The 21184-nt window shown below is 31.1% G+C and overlaps 1 protein-coding gene across 1 annotated transcript; it reads right to left on the reverse strand.

Annotated features, from left to right (window-relative positions):
* Positions 1-690: 690 nt before the first annotated feature.
* On the reverse strand, positions 691-20809 carry LOC127282959 (E3 ubiquitin-protein ligase Rnf220-like). The gene is made up of 6 exons (XM_051307561.1): positions 20620-20809; positions 4129-4508; positions 3350-3614; positions 2835-3271; positions 2579-2653; positions 691-2413 (listed from the first exon to the last, which is right to left on the reverse strand). Exons 1-6 carry the CDS (start codon positions 20807-20809, stop codon positions 2342-2344), a joined length of 1419 nt encoding a protein of 472 aa, XP_051163518.1. The 3' UTR covers positions 691-2341.
* Between the last annotated feature and the right edge of the window lie 375 nt (positions 20810-21184).

Consider the following 21184-nt stretch of genomic DNA (forward strand, 5'->3'; position numbering starts at 1 on the left):
CAGTCGCTTTCAAGCCAAGTAAACGATAGGCGGAGCTTTCTGAAACTCAGTCTCCACCTGCAAACCCACCTTTTATTCGTATCCTACCCCAAGCTGAATTTGCTCGCCTTCCTTTATATGTATTTTATCCTCTCCCTCTCTCAACAACAGAAAGACTCATATTTTCTTCTGTTTTGAGATCTGCACACTAATATATGTATATATATAAAGGTTTTCATGTGCAAACACAAGAGAAAACTGTGCACAATTCCACCCTAAAGAGACAGGCCATTTCACAAAATGTACATCTTCTCTCTGCTTAAGTACACATTTCTATGTATATACAAAATCACATAGACGCGAAATAACAAAGCCATTTTCTACTGAGAATTTTTGCTTTTTCCCGTTACTTCGCGTTTCACAACTTTAATTAAGACTTCTTATTTACCCAGAAGTTGGTTCCTTTAATGGTCTTGGACAATCTGGGGAAAGAAGATAAAGCGATAAGTCGGAAATTAAACATAGGTATTTATTGTTCTTCTACTTGTTTCCTTGATTATGATTCTATTCCAATTTTTTAAAACTAAAGAAAGAAATAATGTACTTACAGAGATGGTGTCCAAAAATTTTTAAGAAAACTCGATGTCTCTTCTTTACAGTTTTTTTTTGACAAATTTAATTTATAGAAAGGAAAATAATGAATACAAGCAGTTACATTTCCATGGTCATTTTATTTTGAATACAGCACAGCTTTTAGGGGTTTTTGTGTATTTACAATAAGTCTTCAAGTGTCCCGAAAAGTGGCTATAAATATATAATTCACGTAGCGTCCAAATTGGTGGAGCAAATATGCACATCTATCTAAAAAAAAAAAAATAAATATAAAAAAAACAGAAAAAATAGTATTTCTCAGTGATGGAAAGAATTGACACTTTGTTTATTTTCTCTTTAAGAGTTAAACTCTGCAATAAAAATTCTATGAAAAATATATATATATATATTATGAAACAAAAGTCATTTTGAATTTTAATATATAAGACAATTGAAAACTCTTCGGCAAAAAGGTACAAGTGCAACCTTAACAATGTTTTTCTCCTCACTCAGTCTTTACTTTTTAATCTATAAGTAAATCATTCATACACATTTCACCAGGATTATTTGATTATATGCAGAGATTATTAAATGGAAACAAAAATTCCATTACAAATCTTGACAATCGAGAGACAATAAAAAGAAAAATTCGAAGATTTATTAATAGAATTGCTGAGTGACATGTTGATATATTTAATTCTCTAAACGTTGAATACTTTCTAATAAGAAAATGGGACTTCCATTTCCGTTTCACGGACATTCAAGACAGTGTATTTCAATTCTGTGCATTTATTTTGGGACATAATGTTTCACATTGAAAAATAAATTATATCGACGAATAGAATTTTAAAAATAATGCAAAGATAATCTTTGATTAAAGTGACGTGGAAATGAAAATTCACCTAAACAGACAGAATCTGCATTGAAAACATCTTTATAAACTACATAAATAATATATATGATAATAAATAAGTACCTATTAATACATGTAAAATGTCGAAATTTATTCGACAGTAAAATGCAAAAATTCTTGAAGAATACAGCAGAAAATCTCAAATTTGAGTTTTATTGATAATTACTTTTTTTAAACACTTACTATTAGAAAAAAATATGTAGGAAAAGTGTATATAGAGAAGTTGTTTCATTTTTGAATGAAAATTGTGTTAATAAATTCGTTATTTTTTATTTTTAATAATTCACACACTTACCTTATTTTTATTTACATATATTTATAGCACAAATATTAAGAAAAAACGTTATTTTTAAAGAATTTTTTAATTTTTCATCTTTAAAAAAGCGAATAGAGATTATACTGCTGTATTTGTTTATCTCATCGATAAATCATTTTATAAACCTTCTTTTTTTAATTATTTAAGTTAGAGAACAAATGTTAAAACTTAAAATTTTAATTAAATACTTCCTAAAATGTAGTACCCTAGATTATTTTTCAGAAACTTGAAAAAAAAGTCTCGCAATTCGGCCTAGATATAATTATTGCAGTTTCTAGAAAATTTCAGTGTCAAAAATTCTGTCTATCTAGGTAATATTTATCTATTTGAACAATCTAGATGTTAATTTATTATCTCTAAATATTTATAACGGTATTTAAATCGTTAATTTATAACATAATATACAAATATACAAGCGGCCGCGGTCCCAATTTATTTTGGACAACACGAATTTTGTAGTTAGGTTTAAAATTAGGATAAACTCCTTGACGGATATTAGCCAGAGTGGCAATTTTTTTTTACTGGCCACCAAATCGCCGGGTTCACATATAAATTCGCCGCAAATCTCCCGGTGATGTGATCATGTTGCACTGAGGACAAAGTTTTTTTGCTCCCTGCAATCAAATGCGATATTTTTTTAAATTTCTTAACAAAAAAAAAAAAATTTTTTTTCCTTACAAATTTGAAAAATTTTATTATGAAATAATTTCAGTGAATTTAAAAATTTAGTAATTAATTATTAGACATTTTTTTTTTCGATAAAATAAAGAATTTCTTACCAAAGTGTGCAGCCAACATTGTTCACAATGGACATGCCAACAGCAAACAGAGGTCACTGGATTTTTGAAAGGCTCCTATTTGAAAAACAAAAATATTAAATTTAATTATTAAATAGAAAAAAAAATTGCTTTTTAAATGCAAAAATTATCGGATTTTTTTATCCCGTAGTTTTTTTTTCGTTAAGAAGAAAAAAGAAAGCGAGAGAAAAAAAAATTATATCGGTAAACGGTAAATATAAACAGAGGATTAAATTACCATGCAGATCAAACACTTGAAAGGCTGCCCTCGAGTCTCGGCTTCAAGTTCCTTGATTCGTCCTCGAAGTGCCTCAATGACGGGAGCTTCAATTTCTTTCTTTGGAGACACTGAAGCGGAATTTTCTTCAGCCTCATTCTGTTGTCCTGATGGAGTTGTCGAACCAGGTTCTGGTTTAACTTCAATCTGCATTCGCAATTGATCCGGAGGAGTGTGTGGAAGTGCATTAGGCGATATCACAGCTTCCCGAAGAGCGTCTCTCTCTTTTTGTTCCCGCGAATCACCATCAACTCTTAATGCCACAACATCAGCTTCCGAATACTGAGCTGGACCAAATTGAGCCGTTTCATCACCATCCACAACAAGATCCACATCTTCATCTTCGTGTTGACCACCTGCTGAATTACGACTACTCGAAGATGTCGCCAATCCTGCAGCTGTAATTAAATTTTCAAATTTTAAAAAATAATAAAATAAAATTAAAAATTTTTAGATAAAAATAATATTGATCTTACCAGAAAATCCGCCAATGAGCATTGAAGTGGCTCGAACTCTTTTTTGTCCAGCCCATTCGTATTCCTCGAAAGTTTCAGAATCGCCTTCAACATCGACGTCTTCCTCGTCATTGGCATTTGTTCCTGTTGAATTACCATTGTGTTTGTTTAAACATCTCTCGACGTGTTGATTTAATTCTTCCGGTGTTCCCGAAAGTCGTTCATTGCAAACCGGACAAGTTGGCTCGTCGGCTTTTCTCTTCCGATTCTTGAGACGAATTCTGCCCTGCACACAAAGTCAAATCTCTTTTAATTATCGATCTTATCAAGTTTGTCTGACGATGTAGAATTACGAATAATGAATATGTATGGCGTAACGCTGATTGCGCACCAGACCTCGTTAGCAGAACAGTCGTTAATCCTTTTTGCGCGTGTAGTTTTGCAACGTCTCAGGGTCACAAAAAGAAAAATTAAGGCGCCACTTTCGAAAATTCGAAAATTCTCAATATTTTTTCTTTTTTTTTTTTTTGCCTCTTTTGCTTCGAAGTTTTTTTTTACAGAATTTTCTTCTATCCGAATAAATATCTGGCAAAATTTTGGCGCTAAATTTTAATTAATTTCAGAAGTATACAAAATTACAATTAAAATTTGCGACAAAAATTTTTTTTCATGTAAAAAAAGAAAACGGTTTCAGCCCAAAGTGCGAATTGAAATCAAGATTTATTTTTTTTTTTTTTAACAATGTTTAGAATTGATTAAATGTTTGTAATTGATATATATATTTATAAGTAAAAGCTTACTTGTCGATTGGCCTTGACTCTTTTGAAAGTTTCCCATCTGCCCAGTGGCGTGCCGTCGGACGCAGAGGGTGCATGTAAGAGAGATGAATGGGGATGATCCGGAGCACCCGGTGGTAAAGCTGATCTCGATTGTCTAGGACGTGGTGTAACGGAGGTCAACTTAAAAAGTTTGTCTAATTCATGAACAAAATGTTGCTCCAATTCTTGTGCCCTCACAGTTACACCGCAAACTGGACAGCACGATGGGTCCAATTTTTTCTTTCCTAAAACAAAAATGATCAGCTTTTTATTTTTCTTTTTTCTTTTATTCAGACTGAAAAAAAAATTTATTTGATTCAAATACCGATGTATTATCCTCGGTATTATCAAATAAATATTTACTTGAATCAAATATTTCTTATTTGAATCAAATATTTCAGTATTTAAAGCAAATACCATTTATTTGATTCAAATAAGAAATATTTGATTCAAATAAATATTTATTTGATAATAACCAAATACACCGATATTTGAATAAAATAAATTTTTTTTCAGTGCTATATAATTAGTTGAAGATTCAAATTATTATCGCTGAAAATAAAAATCAAGTTGTGCAACAAATTTGAAATATATACAATTATTTTTACGATAAAAATGAAATTCATTTTCATCTTGTTTTCGTTATTGCACTTAATGATAAAAACGATGAAGTCCATGGAATATTATTTTCTAAAACAAAAAATTATAAAAATTTTTCGTTTACAGCTGCTGTACCAAAATTATATTATTAGGGTCAGAATTTATCAAACGGATCACCTAAAATTCATAAATTTTTTTTTTAGTCTCATTTTTTTTCTCAACGGTTTCTTACACAAAATTATGTGGGGAATTCAAAAAAAAAATTTAATTTTCTGTAGGACGTCAAGAACACTATTTTTTAATAACATTTTATAAATAAATAATATAAAAATCTATTAAATATGAAATTTTTTTTAAAATAAAAATTATATTTAAAAACTACATTTTAAGACGAAAAAACCCTCTTTTTTTTTAATTGGTGAACAGGAGCTCGAGAAAAAAATTTTTTTAAAATAAGACTGCAAAAAATTTCAATTGTTTATAACTTTAACAAAAAATTTTTTTTTGACCTAAAAATTTCAGGGACTTATTTTTACCATGTAAGGAGTCAAAAGAAATGATTTTTGATTAAAAAAAAAATTTCTGAATTTTAGGTGATCCTTTTGAGAAATTCTGACCCATTAACATATTTTTAAGCTTAAAAATATAAATACAAAACTGAAAAATAAATACAAAAAAGTAGTAAAAAATTTTATTATGGAGTTTGGGGTTATTTATGAGACTGTCTCATTAAAAGAATGTTTATATGAAAAAAAAAATTCTTGGAAAATTTCAAATTGTCAATTTATAAAGAATTTTTCAAAAATTTGAAAAAATTTTTTTTCTGATAAAAATTAAGAATAGTGAACTTTTTTTTCTAAACAGATAATAAATTTAAAAAGAGAGGATATGCTATTGAACATTCATATATATATATAAGTTTTTCTGAGTAGAGGAAACTAAGAGAGCAGTAAAGGATGTGTCCAGCTGTATGGTTTCACACAAAAGTTTATTTATTTGCAGACGCGAGAGCAGGAGAGTAAAAAAGAAAAAAAGAGTAAACTTTAGAATGAAAGAGAGACATTCTCGTGTCTTTACGACATCAACACAATGCACTGGCTGGACGTCTTTCATCTTTTTGAGATTTGGAGCGGTCAACCAAAACCAAACAGAAATTCTTGTATCCGGAAATATATCCTTCTTATATTCGTCTATTTTTATAAACCGATATCCTTGGGGCTCACATGAGGGGTTACAAATTTGTGGCTCTGGAGAATCGCGAGGATATTTTCCCCTTGAAATTTTATATTGGAGACGTAAAACATTTGGTTCGGGACCTCTTTCTAAGGTTACCCAATAAACATATAAAGAACACGCTCTCGCTTTCAAAGGAATTTATCTTTAATTAGAATTTATTTTTCTTTTGAATTTTTTTGAAAAGTGAATGAAAAAACATATTGAAAATATGAACTATTTTCAGTTGGATTTATTTCGACACGAAATTTTTTTTTAATTATTACATACACCCAGGAGAAATGATATATTTGTCTCAGAGCTAAATAAATATTTATTTCGTTTAAGTAAATATTTATTCAAAATATCTTTTATTTTGTTTAAATAAATATATTTATTTGAATTAAATAAACATTTATTTGTTCAAAAATTATTTGGTTTAAATAAAATATTTTGCGCTAAATAAAATTATATTTATGCTGAATTAAATTTTTATATATGAAACAAATAAAAAAATTATTATTGAGACAAAATGTATTTTTATTTGATTCAATTAAACGGTGTACTTATTATCAAAATAAATATTTACTTGAACCAAATAATTTCTATTTCAATTAAATAATTTTTTGTATTTTAAATATACTTCCAAGAGTTTTAAAAACATGTATAATTGCGATTTTAACTGAAAACGATTTGTTTAAATAGAAAAATTCACAGCTTTATTTAAAAGCTTTTAACACTAATTAAATAGAATTTTTAATTAGAAAAATTGCATTTCTACTGGAAATAAAATCTTTCGTTTTTTTAAATGTGTAAATTTTTTGTCCATGGGAATGTTATTTAACATTTAAAAAATCACTAACGAAATTTACTTAATTTGCAAAAATGCAATAAAGAAAATTTAAATTAACACTATTTTGACAGGTTTCAAAAAAGAAAATATTTGAAAATTAAATTACCCTAATTATTACCGAAAAATGTAGTAATGATAATGGTAACGAATTAACTTTATGAAAATATGATAAAAATTTCTTCTTGCAATATGTAGAGCAGATAATTATGAGCTACTGCAATCTTTATATAATTTTAAGTATATTAACTTGGTAAAGTTGACAAGGAATATTTTTAATAATAGAGAAGTCTTATAATAGAAAATCTAAAAGGCCATAGAGGACATATGAGAGACATATCGAGTGTGTTCCAAAACGTTTTCTGATAATAATTTTGCCCTTTAAAATTAATTTCTAATTTTATTATTCTATTACTGAATATTCCTATTTCTACAGCTGATGCTGCGTTTAGCAAAGACAAGTAGTTATGGATTATAAATAAATCAGAGAAAGCACAAATTTGCTTTTTCAATTATTAACTTATTTTTGGATATTATGTATATTACGACACGGGAATTTATGAACCCTTTACTGTAGCTAAACCAACATTTATTATATATTCGTGTTTAGAATACAAAATTTTTAATAAATAATTAATTCATTTTCTTAAGAGGTCAAAATTTTTCCGAGTAAAATTAAGAAAATTTAAATGAAAAATTCTACTTTATTTAAAAACCTAAGGTATATTTTAACATTACATGAAAAAAAAGATTTACCTGGAACAGAGAAACATTTCACTAGCAGCAGCAAAAGTTATACTTGTTTTAGTTAAAATCTTTTGCTATTCTAGTGAAACTTTTTGCTATTTCAGGTAAAAATTTTTTTTTCGTGTATAAAAATAAAGTAAAAAAATTTTATTTATTTAAAAAAAAAAAATGTGTATTATTCGAAATTTGCTTGGATTTCCTCCTCACAAAATTGGACTATATCGTATTAACCACCCGCAATTTTGTTTGTTTCGTTTCGTGTATGGAGAAAAATACCGAACGGCATTCTTGAACCGTTTAACATATTCGCGTCTCTCAAGAATAAGTGGTATCCCTATATACAGAGAGAAGCTTGCGACGAATCTTGGAGGTTGTATCGTTTCTTTGTCCTGCGAGACAGCATCCTCTATTGCTTCCCTTTTCAATTAAGTACGCCAGAAAATTTATGTACGCACAACTGTATTCTCTATTTGCTTTTCGATATTCAATTCCTTTTCTCACAAAAGAAAAGAAATGGGATCAATCCCCGCAGTTTTTTTTTCCTTATCTCGCACTTAATTCACTTTTGTTTTTACATCGAATGAAAAAAAAAAAAAAAATTCTTTATCAAGTCAAATTACTTTTTTTTTCCCTCAATATTATATGTGAAACAAATATAATCCCGTTTCAAATATTCGTCTAAAAATAATTTCTAATATTTTTTAAAAGAATAATTTTTATTTATGTGAGTGCAGAAATTTTCGCCAGGGCCCAGATCGGGGCCGGATCAGACTGCCCTATTAGGGAATGAAACGCCGCGCTTGATGTGGCCCTGATTAGGAAATCGACATTTTTTGATCGCCTTCCCGTGTAGAAATTGCCATACCAGGGCCCTAGTAGGTAATGAAACGTCAAATCAGGGCGAGCAGAAAATGTGGATCAGGGCCACATCAGGCGGGCAGTCTGATCCGGCCCCGATTTGGTCCCTGGTAAAATTTCGGCACGGGCTAATTTGGCTCTGATCAGGTGTAACGTTTCATTCCCTACTAGGGCCCTGGTAGGGTAATTTCTACACGTGATGTAATATTAATAAAAAAAAATGAAATAGAAGAAAAAAGATAACAATAATAATAATTAATAATAAAATGAAAGCTAAAAAGTTTCTTTTTGTCGTTAACTACCGCAAAATTGCTATCAGGGACATTCTTAGAGCCATTTACGTTTAAATTTCTCGTTTTGTGACATAATTAACGGGAGTGTGAAAAGATTTCTTTCTGGCACTCGAAATCGCACTTTGAAAAGAGGGAAGATTTTTTTAAATGACAAGTGGCTAAGCCATTCTTTGGGGCATTTTATCTTTTTTTTTTTTTTAAATATATATGTTTTTCTCTTTCTTCTTCTCTTTTAAGTTGTCCTCGGGAAAAGTTGAAGAAAATGTGGCTATTTCAAGCTGAAGCGACCATAACTGCGCTATCATTTACTGTTAGCCCCTTAGCGCGCGCGAAAAAAAACATGGGGGGGGGGGTTTGGCAAAAGGGGCTGAGATATAGAAGTGGTCGCGTATCTTTAATTAAAAGAAGAAGTGTACATTCTTAAGGTACTTTCAGAGGCCAGGATATCTCAATATTAAAAGTGTTAAAGTCCCGGCGAAAAAGTCTGATAAGGCCTTTTTATTTGCAGCGAATATTTAGTTCCTAATAGTATGTCGTTAGCTGCAAATAACTGCTAGAAAATGGAAAAAAGAAGTCGAAAAAAAGGACTTTATTTTAATATGATAAATTTTTTAAATAAAATATAAAAATTATAAATAAATTGTAAAAACTTTTTGCTTCTAAAACAAATTTTCAAAAAAATCCATAACTTCAAATTTTTATTTGATATAATGAAAATACGGCGAATTTTTTTATTTATCCGAAATTGCAAATAGCCAAAGAAATAATTATAGAAAAATTTCGCCGCTCTTTTTCAAATTTAATAACCATATAATTCTTTTTGATAATTTTTGATTTGTTGGAATTTTGCAATGTATAAAACAATATATATTGCGGCATTGATGCGAGAATGCGCAAACATTGAAATTCCAGAAGCTAAACACGTTCCCACAATTAAAATAATCCACCTCTGCGAAATTATTGCCGACACGGAAAATTGAGAACAGGTAATTAACTCCCTATATATTAAGTTCATAGATCGTCAATAATTGAAGTTCCTTATTCTTGAAATACGATCAAATGGTTGAGTGAACTTTATTAACGAAATATATATAGTTGCTGAACGAGTTTTATGTATTTAAATGTAGGATAGTTTAATTGGGGTTAATAAAAGTGAATGAGACTAGGCTCTTTTGACATTACCGTAAATTTTGTTCATTATATACGAATCTGGTTTAATTTGTGCTGGCTCAAAAAAAAGAAAATTATTTCTGACATACGTATATAATTAAAAATTTATTTATACGTTGACAGAATTTTCTTACGAATTTTACTGTTTAATAATTTTCTGAGAGAAGAGTATATTTTACTAAACAGTTTAGTACTATCACAAAAAAGAAATCTGATTGGTTGTTAATTAATTAATAAAATATTCTAAATAGAAAATTAAATTAGGGGGAGATTCGGAGATGAGCAATAGATTAAGATTTTTAGTTGACCTAAACACCATTTGTGGGTAAGAGCCTTAATTGTAAATTTTCTTATAGTACTTCGAAGCTTTCAGAAGTTGAAATTTTCAATCTAAAACTCTTTTTTATGATCAAAAGGGTGGAGCATAGTTGATTCGCGCTACTGCCTAGAAGTGGCAGCCGCTTATTTAATTAAAACCGGATTACTTGGAGTGGATCTGCCGCCTTCTTGCAGAAATGCCAGCTGTAACTTTCTACATCTGTATTTCTGATCTCAGGCATTCAAAGGCCGAACGTTCTATCAATATATCTAATAACATAATTCACCTTCAACTAAACTAATTACCTTTATCATTAACTACTAACTAACTTGCCAGTTACAAATTTCTCCATGTTTCCTTTTATATTTTATACTTTACATTCTAAAATTTTCAGAACTACAATCTTTAGAATTAGAAAACAAAAATATAATTATACAAAGAACGTTAAATAAAATATTTACATAAATTATTTAGTCCATTTTTAATTTTTCCATCATTTTGGTACTATAAGATTCGATTCAATTCTCTGTATTAAATCAAATAGGTATTCAGGTGGCGACCGATGCACCGGAGGAATCCAAATCGTGACCATAAATCTTAGGTGGAACTCAAATTGATGGCAAATGTCTCTCGTTTACCATATCAGATATCAGCAACTCTCTCGACTTCGACCCTAAATCCTAGAACTCAACATATATCGCACCCTTAAACTATACTTGCTGCGCACTAAAATTCGAATGTTCTTTCACGTGATAAAAAAAAACAAGAGAAAATGGATACAGCTTAAAAAATCCACTTATCACACCCCATAAATTTATATTCGAAAAAGTATATTCTGTAAAAAGTATTTGGATTATTATGACCTAATTTTTATTTCTAGTCAAAATACAAATACAATGAAAATTCTAATATTGCTCCGGATCTCTACGCTTAAATTTGCATCAGTTTTGGGTTAAAATTTTCAAAATTTCAAATTCAAAGATAAGTTAAAAATTGATATTGAACAATTTCAAAATTTTAACACCACCCGTGTAGAAATTTTGAAAGAGCCCACGTCAGGAAGTTCCAAATTCGCGCATGAAACAGGGAACCCGATCGCAACCACAGAAAAAGCCTTCTTTTGATTGGCCCTGGTTCCCTGTTTCAACCAGGTCAGGGCCAGGTTGGCGAATTTCTACACGGGCACCAAAACAAGTGATCGGGGTCATAAAAAAGCCCTACTTTAGCCCGATTAACACCTATTAAAACCGGGGCCCGACCAGGGCCTGGTTTGGCCCCGGTTCCCTGATTCAACCAGGTCAGGGCCAGGTTAACGAATTTCTACACGGGGATTTAAAATCCAAAGCCTCAATTAACAATTGAATAAAAAAAAGAATAATTCGTTAACCTGGCCTTCTTTCGATTGGCCCTGGTCCCCTGTTCCAACCAGGTCAGGACCAGGTTGGCGAATTTCTACACGGGCACCAAAACAAGTGATCGGGGTCATAAAAAAGCCCTATTTCAGCCCGATTAACAACGATTAAAACTGAGGCGCGACCAGGACCTGGTTTGGCCCGGTTCCCTGATTCAACCAGATCAGGGCCAGGTTAACGAATTTATACACGGAGATTTTAAATCCAAAGCCTCAATTAACAATTGAATAAGAAATAAGAATAATTCGTTAACCTGGCCCTAACCTGGTTGAAACAAGGAACCGGGGGCAAACCAGGCCCTGGTCGGGCCCCGGTTTTAATTGATGTTAATCTAAAGAGGGCTTTTTCTATGGCTCCGATCGGGTTCCCTAGGGGAATTCCCGTGTAGAAATTGCCCTATCAGGGCCCTAGTAGGGAATGAAACACTGATCAGGGCCAAATCAGGGCGACTGTAAAATGTGGATTTCCTAATCAGGGCCACATCAAGCGCCGCGTTTCATTCCCTAATAGGGCAGTCTGATCCGACCCCGATTTGGGCCCTGGCAAAATTTCTGTTTCACGCGAATTTTGGAGCTTCCTGACGTGGCCCCTGCCAGGACCCTTTCAATATTTCTCCCCGGTTTTGTTTTATCCATCTCTTTTTCACTTTCCTGTGAATAATTCTCAATAAAATAAAAATGCAAATGAAAAAAGTGGGTAATTTCACATTCCAAGAGAAAAGATATATGAAATTCTTTATTTTTGCGCAGTTAAATGAGTTTATGAAGTATGTACATTAATGTATTAAGAATGTGTGTTGTAGTTTAAAGAAATTCCTTTTAAGAGTTGTATAAATTGTAATCAAAGTGCCGGAAGAAGAATAATCAATCGCGTATAGGCTCTCTCGTAACAAGTGGAATGATGATGGGTGTTGCGCGGCGGGAGCTATTATGGTATAGGCAGATACATATACTGTTATACGTACAAGGATTATAGTCCTCGAACTCTATACGAGCAAAGTAGTACCAAAAATGGCAGGCGTGAAATAGCCATTTTATTAATAACTTAAGCTTTCAGAAACAATATAGACGCGCATTCTTAATAATTAGTCGGTGTCTTAAGCACGTGTAATGAAATGATAACGACTTGCTCTCTCTGTGCAATTTTCTCTCTCTCTACTCTTCTTTCACTTGTTCATCATGAAATCTGATGGGAGTGGCTCATACCAAAGGGTTCGGCGACATATTACAGAATCAAAGTATGGATTTTTAAAAATTAGAAAATCATTTCTAAAATTTTTTCTCCCAATCAAAGTAAAGTACAAATTTCTTTGATTCAAAGAAAAGAATTTTTTTCTGGATGATGTTTTATAGATAATAATTATAATAGAGACAGGTACGCAACACTTGTGCTCGGTATCAAAGATTTTAAGTGTCAAATTTCCTAGTACAGAGAAGATGCTGTGAGGCAGGATGGTAGCCTATTAAGTTGGCTCCTAACCATAAGTTCGGCAGTTAAGGATATATAAGGATGAGGGTGTACTTTGTGCGTACCCACTTCGTGCTAGGCTAAGTAAGGACCTTTCCCTTATTCGCAATAGGGGCTAAGGACAAGCTTCCTTTCATGCATACCGGAGCACCAAAGATGAGTCTCATCTAAAACTACCCTCCTTCTTTCCTGTTTTTTTTTTCTCCTTTAACTTATTTCCACTATATGTATATTTATCCCATCATCCTTTCGCATCATTGCAACTTCAAAGTATAAAAAAAGCTTTACCTTTTTTCGAAAAAAATTTATCAAATTATCTTCTCTCATCAATTTTCTTTTTTTGATATTTATCACATTTTTTTGCCCTAATACCATTTAATTTATTCAAAAAAAAAAATTATTTCAAGTAAATATTTATTTAATAAATGTCAAATTATAATTGAATCAATTTTTTTTTAGTTTAAAAATTAAATTCAGAATTTGGAAGAATGATAATGGAAACGTGAATTATCAAACTAATATTCAATTTTTTACTTTATTTTCAGTAATGAAAAATAATTGCAATCTAGAAAATATGGATGAAGAGAGTAAGAAAATATCGTAAGAGCCGAGAATAATCACATTAAGATATGCCAAATGGTTTTATAAAAAAAAATTACGCTTAATTAATTTCACGATAAATATATAATTCCAAGAGTAATTATTTTCAGATAAGTTCCCTCGTGTAAAACAATTTCTTTAATTAATTAATATGTAAAATAAAACAGAATAAATAAAAAAAAAAAATTAAATCGATTTTTGAGCTAAGAAAGAAAATATGAAAAATAAAACGATTTCCTTATCAGGAAAATTATAGTCCCCAAAAATAATGTACATCTATATATGCAAATATTTTTCGCGGAAGCATCTTTTACCAGAAACCTCGAAAAGTTACTGATCCTCTAAATCTGTAAGTCCCTTCGAGTCACCCGCTTAATATCAAAGAGTTTTCAGGGGATAAAAGGAAGAGAAAAAAGGGCGAAATGAAGGAGGAACTCAGTTTTGGAAAAAGCGAACGATGGTAATCTTTCCTTTGGCCAATGTGCAGGATCACGCGTCACCGCGTTTACTTGGTTCTAGACTCATATAGACATTCCTTTCCTTCTACTTTTTTCTAATACCTTTTTTTTCACAAATTTTTTCTTGTTTAATTCAATTTTTTTTCTCTCACCATAATTATTCGTTTATTTATCTCGAATTTGTTTAATATTTCCTTTAATTTCGGGCAGCAAAAATTCGCTGCCACAGCAAACTTCTATGCCAAGAAAAATTTTTGCCAAGTTGTATTTCTGTATTTAAAGCAAATACCATTTAATTGATTCAAATAATTAAATAAATAAATATTTGATAATAATCAAGTATTTTAATCAAATAAATTTTTTTTTTTGTATATTTATAAAATTATTAAAACTTATTTTTGTATAATAATAATTTTTATTGTGCTATTAATATTAATATTCAATTTTAATTACAAGTTAATTTATTTGACAACTGAGCAATGTTTCTATAATAGGTCAAATTATAAAACTTTCTAAACAAGTATTTGTTTAGATATTTTTTATTTAACACGATCGAGCAATTATACGAATACTTTCAAATGCACTGAACCAAGATACGGTCGGAAATAAAATTCCTGATAAGCACTGACGTGTAAAAACTGGCAGCAATGATTCAAGCCTTTTCTCCAATTTATAAAGCTGTGGTAAATATATATATATATATATATCTGTTATCCATCATGTTCTAAAGTTAAACGGAAAAAAATTTTTTTATTCATAAAAAAAAAGTTCTGCAAAATTATAACCGAACTTTTATTTGGCAGAATTCTTATTTTACCAAAAATTTTAATATAACACAATTCTCATTCACTCGAATTTTATGTGATTCGAATTTTTAAATGAGAGAAATTCCAATTCACCGAATTTTCATTTGTCCGAAATTGCAAATGACCGATCAAATAATTGACAGAGATTTTGGCGCGATTTTTAAAATTGACCAATCAGATAAAGAAAATAATGATTGGTGAATTTTAAAAATCGCGCCAAATTCTCTCTTTCGATTGTTTGTTCGGTCATTTGCAATTTCGGACAAAATGAAAATTCGTCATTTTAAGAATTTTATCAAATAAAATTTTTTAACAAAAATTCGGATAAATTACAATTCAGTGAGTTAGAAAATAAATAGAAATAATAATTAAGTGTAAATAAATGAATTTGAAAGTGTCGCTTATTGGAGATGAATTCGCGAGAAGTGGCTCTTGGGCCCTGTTGTGTAAATGTGGGATCATAAAGAAAGATGCACACACAGTATTTCGCTAGACTTCTTGGACACCTACCAACGTAGTCAGTGTCGAGACCCCCTGTAGTTCCCTTCCCTTAAATCATGGCTGTTTGTAATTAAGTGAATGAATGGCCTGTATCAGAGTTAATATTTGCGACATGACGTACGACGGTGCCGCGGAGACAAATCCCTTATATTTTATCGCACCGCTTTGTGTAACTGCTCTTAACGCCAAAAATTCACCTATACGCTTATATCGACACTTTCTTTATCCGTAAACAAACAAAAATTTATTTCATTCAAATCAAAATTTTTTACTTGTATCAAATAATTCATTTTTTGAGTCAATTAATAATGATATTTCCCGTGTAGAAATTGACCCATTAGGGCTCAAGTAGGTAATGAAACGCCACACCTGATCAGGGCCAAATCAGGTCGAAAATGTATTTCCTAATCAGAGCCACAGCAGGCGCGGCGTTTCATTCCTAAATAGGGCAGCCTGATCCGGTCCCGATCTGAGGACGTAAAAAATATTTAAATAAAAGAAATGTTTAATTTTATTATGCAAAATTGATTAAATGGAAATTATTTCCATAAATTTATAACTGAAACAATAATTATTTGGTTAAAATGTAATAATATTTGGTGATTTTTTTTCTCGGTGGTGTGAGTGAATTTTTTTTTTTTTTCCACACGCTTTGGGAATGGCGAACGGTAGACTTGCGGGGCTGCGTTTGTAACGTGCCAATATTCATAAACACGTCGAGCGTCCGACAATATCTTACTCAGTGGCTTTAATAAAATGCTCGTCGAGTTGTATGGAACAGTGCCTCGTTTTTCTTTCGAGACATGGTCCATGGCTTCAGATCTGGATTAGTTTCAGCGAGATATAGGTAATTTTTACTTTATTTTTATTTATTCGCCAGCACCATGTATACATCTTTAAAAATCGTGGCTGGGTAATGGCGACTTAATCAATTCCCGCCTTATTACATTTTTAACTGCTCAGCGGTGGCGAATGGGGCCGAGTCGGTAAATTTAGAATATATACCTTTTTGCCAAGTGTTAATAACTCAGGGATTCATTTTCTCCCAAAAGGTAATTAACAATATTGACAATTTTTAATTGGATCTCTAAAACGCTATTTTCTCCATGGATATATATACATATATATATAACATACGTACAGCCACTGGAGAAATTTTTTATTTAAAAATAATTAAATTAAATATTTGTCTCAAAAGCAAAATATTTTCTTGTATACTTTTATAAGAAAATATAGTTTAAAAAAAAATTCACACCCTTCATGATGGTCGTAATTGACCATTTTTATTGAAAATTATATATTAAGCTCCATATTAATTATTATTAATTGAATGGTACTTACAAAATATTGCATAATTATTATAATACGGATTGTTGTTATTTGACTCACCTGAAACAAAAAATAATTTAATTAAATTTTTTGTACAATGTAATTAAACAATTAATTATTAATAATAATATTATTTATAATTTATTTATAAATAAATTTATCAGTAATTTAGCAACTTGATATCAGTGACTTTTTCACTGATTCAAATTTGAAATTTGTATGACTTGATAAAAAAAAAAAATTCAGATTCAAAATTGGCATATAATTTAATAAACATTAAAATTTCGAAACCGTAAAATCAGGATTTATTTTCAATTGCAAGTGCACGTGGGCGAGTTTGGCGGATGAAAGGGAAGTTGGTGCATTACGAAACGATCGGTAATGGGATAGGTCCGATACAGAAAGGAATAACGATCAGTAATGGGCTGTAAGATAACAGTTAATAGTAATGCAAATATCTACTGTCTTTAAAAGTATTCTGATATCAAACTGGTATAAATATATATAAAAATTCATTTTTAAAAAAATAAAACACCTCAATATCAATATAAACAAAATAAATTCCAGATTCGATATAATTTTATAAAACATTATTTTATCAAGAGAAAATATCATGATTATGAAAGAAATGAAGATACAATTATGCACTGAAAAAAAAAAAATTTTTATTCAAATAATCGGTTAGTTTATCAGATAAATATTTACTTGAACCAATAATTAAAATAACCAATAATTTAATAAATAACCAAAAAAATTTTGGAATCAATTAAATGGTAATTGTTTTAAGTACAGAAATTATTGATTTAAATACAGTTTACTTAATTCAATTATTTGATTCAAGGAAATATTTATTTGACAATAGTCAAGTAACCGCTCTCTAAAGAATTAAAAAGATTCCACTGGAATTCAGTGATATTTCATTGGAAATTAGGAGAATTCTACTTTACTGATTGAAACAGTAAAATCTGTTTTACCGATAAATCATAATGCAGACTTGATTGTTCTGTCTTACCGATTAACGATAAAGCAGAGTTGGCTGTTCTGTTTTACCGACTGATGATAATATAGAATTGGATGTTCTGTTTTACCGATTAATGATAATGCAGAGTTGGCTGTTCTGTTTTACCGATTAATGATAACGCAGATTTGACTAAATCAGTAATAACTCTATAGATTTTCAATGAAATGTGATTGAATTTCAGTGAAAATTTTACTGAAGTTACTAAATTCCAAAAAATAAAAAATATCCAGTTTCTGTGTCTTGTGTTTAGATGAAATTAATTAAAACAACTGACGAAATTTCTTTAAAGCAAATCTTTATTTTTAAATAAATTTAAAAACAAAATTTTGCAACTTTGAATGAAGAAGAAAAAGAGTCAATGGGATTTCAGGACCGCAGCACATGAGCATCTTTATCACGTGAGGTGGTCAGTTAGTTGGATAAAGAAGAGAAATATAAAGAGGAAGCTGACCCTTGGTGGACGAGCAAATGAAAGAAGTTGTGGACCCCGAGAGTGCGACAAGGACCGAGAGAGAGAGCATGCTTTATGAAGTAGACCCGAATGGAGATACGTTATGACATTATCGGACAACACGCACCAGCTTCGTATCTTCTTTCTCTTTCTATGGGATGCAAACGAACTTGATGGTTCTTCTGCATGGCTATATACACACAACACACTAAACTAACCCCCCCTCTTTGGATAATTGGAAGCGAGCAAAACGAAAAGAGAGATTTCTCAGCCTATCTCGCTAATAAATACGTTGCTACCGCGTATTACTGGACCCGATAATAAATACACAAAATAAATAATTGCCAACTGGGATTACTGCCGGGGAGAAAACGACAGCAGCAGGAGAAAACTACCTTAAGCCATTGCTCATTTTGCGTTATAATTTTATGCTTAACAATTTTCACATATTCTAAATTTTAATCATTTTTTAGATTTACACAAACAATCAGTTTTAATTTTAACTTATTTGAACATTATTATAAACTCGGAGTAATGATTTCAGAAATTACCAAAAATTGGACTCTAAAGAAAGAGTTTGTGAATTGAATTTAAAATGAAAATTAATAAGGCTTGTTATCATGTTGTATAGTAGTGTTTGGGGGCCGATCATCGCCTTTTGCATTCTGAAAGGTGACGTTGGAGGTGATAGTCAAACATTTGCCAGATTCTGAATTGCCCCGTTCCATTCTGATGTGTATGTGCTATTCGGGCGTAACGGAGAGTTTAATTAATATTCGCACAGCGGGTTGGCCCGTTTGATTAGCTCTCCGTTGCGCGCCCTGATGGGCAAGCATGCATCCACCTAGAACAACGTACACACATAACTGAGCGAGATGGATCAGATTTGGGGTGCGATGAGAGCGAGAGAGAAAAAGGGAAACTGATGTACATTCCGAGAGACTATACGAGCCAACAGTAATATCACAATCATAACCAGAACCCCTCGTGCGTCGGTCTGTCCGTCTGCCAAAACGTCCTCACGCTTCAGCGATATCAAAGAACTGCTGCTCGTCCACCGTCGCTCGTCACGTTTGTGTATCGCGGTACAGGGCACACACTATATGGCCCGTGTTACATATCTGTCAGAACTCAAAGTCTACAACCACGTTGTTTCAAAATATTAACGTTTACCCTTCACCCCTACCCCCCCCCCCCCAAACTATATGAAACTCCATTGCGAATTATATTGGATGTGTCTTGTCATTATTAACAGATTTTACGTTTCTTTAAGGGTATGAAGACTTTATTCTCTGTGATATTAATCAAAAGCCACAAAACTCGGTTTATAATACAGAAAATATTTTATAAATAAAAAATACAACTATTATTTTAACCTTTAGTCTGCCAGAGTTTAGCAAAATTCAGCAAGGAGGCCTAAATTTAGGGTTTCCGATAGACTATAACGTTAATAAACTGTTGGAAATCGAATTACAACTTTACATTAGTCTCTAAATTTGAATTAGTGAAGTATTTTAGTTGGCTTTTAATAACTGAATTACTTCAGTAAAATTTTTACTAAAATTCACTGATATTTTACTGAAAAATAGTAGAATTCTACTTTACTGATTGAGACAGTTGAAACTGTTTTACCGATTAATCATATAATGCAGACTTGATTGTTCTGTCTTACCGATTACCGGTCAACTGATTGAGAAAGTCAAATCTGTTTTATCGACTTTTGACAATACAGATTCGACTGTTCTGTTTTACCGATTACCAGTAGATTGATTGAGACAGTCGAATCTGTTTTACCGACTAGTGACAATGCAGATTCGACTTTTCTGTTTTACCGATTATCAGTCGATTGATTGAGACAGTCGAATCTGTTTTACCGACTAGTGACAATGCAGATTCGACTTTTCTGTTTTACCGATTACCGGTCAACGATATTCATCATTGACGCCGAAAAGAACCCAATTTACGACACAGAAAATTAAATTCTACAAAACGAAGATCCAACTATTATTTTATTAAACGAAATCGAATTACTAACTAAATTATTATATTTAATAAATAAAATCAGTAATCAATTTTTGTGTCTACTTTTCGATTTTGAAAGCAAAACAACTTTACCAAAATGGGCAAATAAAATGACAAGGGAATGAAGAAAAAAAAAAAAAGAGAGAGAGAGAAGGAGATGTGTGAAAGTGCACCCACGCTACACCACGCTGTGAAAAGTGCAAGGATCACGAATCCTGATTATTACGACATATATTCGAATGTATTGTCAGGACAGTAATATAACATTATCGATAAAGCGAGATCTCTCTCGCCTGGATAATTGTTATTATTGAGATAACCACTCTCTCTCTCTCCCTCTTGAATACGAAGGCTTACATCGTTTGTTTCTACTCGCTACATAACTAAGAGCAATAAGATGCAATTCGAATAAATTTTGCGGACAGTCGCGTATAACAGGGAGTCCCAAGTGCCAAGAAACTGATCTTATCGTTCTTTCGGACCTTCGATGCCAGTAGCGAGATAAGACACTCTGCAAACATGAATGGAAGAGGAACTGTGATTGCATTTCAATTTTTTTTTTTCTTCATTTAATCTTCTCTCTCTCGATTGTTCGGGTTGTAAATTCAAAAACAACTATAGATATACATATACGGCCAAAATAGGCAAATAAAATTTTAAATTTTAATCACTTCTTTTTACTATATTTTTGTAGTTTATATGAAAACAGAAATTTTATTAAATTAATAACTTCAAATCTGGTTTGTTGTTGCAACAAATTTTTTGTCTTCTCAACAGTTTTACTGTTATCACATAACAATGTTGAATTGTTAAATTAACAAAAAATTTGTTGCTACAACAAACCAGTTTACTAAACCTGGAATTAACAAATTTTGTTTGGACGCTACAACAAATCTGTATTGTTGCACTAAGAATATATTAT

This window comes from Leptopilina boulardi, unplaced genomic scaffold (assembly GCF_019393585.1).
Source record: "Leptopilina boulardi isolate dan_hultmark-lab unplaced genomic scaffold, ZJU_Lbou_2.1 LbouV2_303, whole genome shotgun sequence".
Taxonomy (NCBI): Eukaryota; Metazoa; Arthropoda; class Insecta; order Hymenoptera; family Figitidae; genus Leptopilina; species Leptopilina boulardi.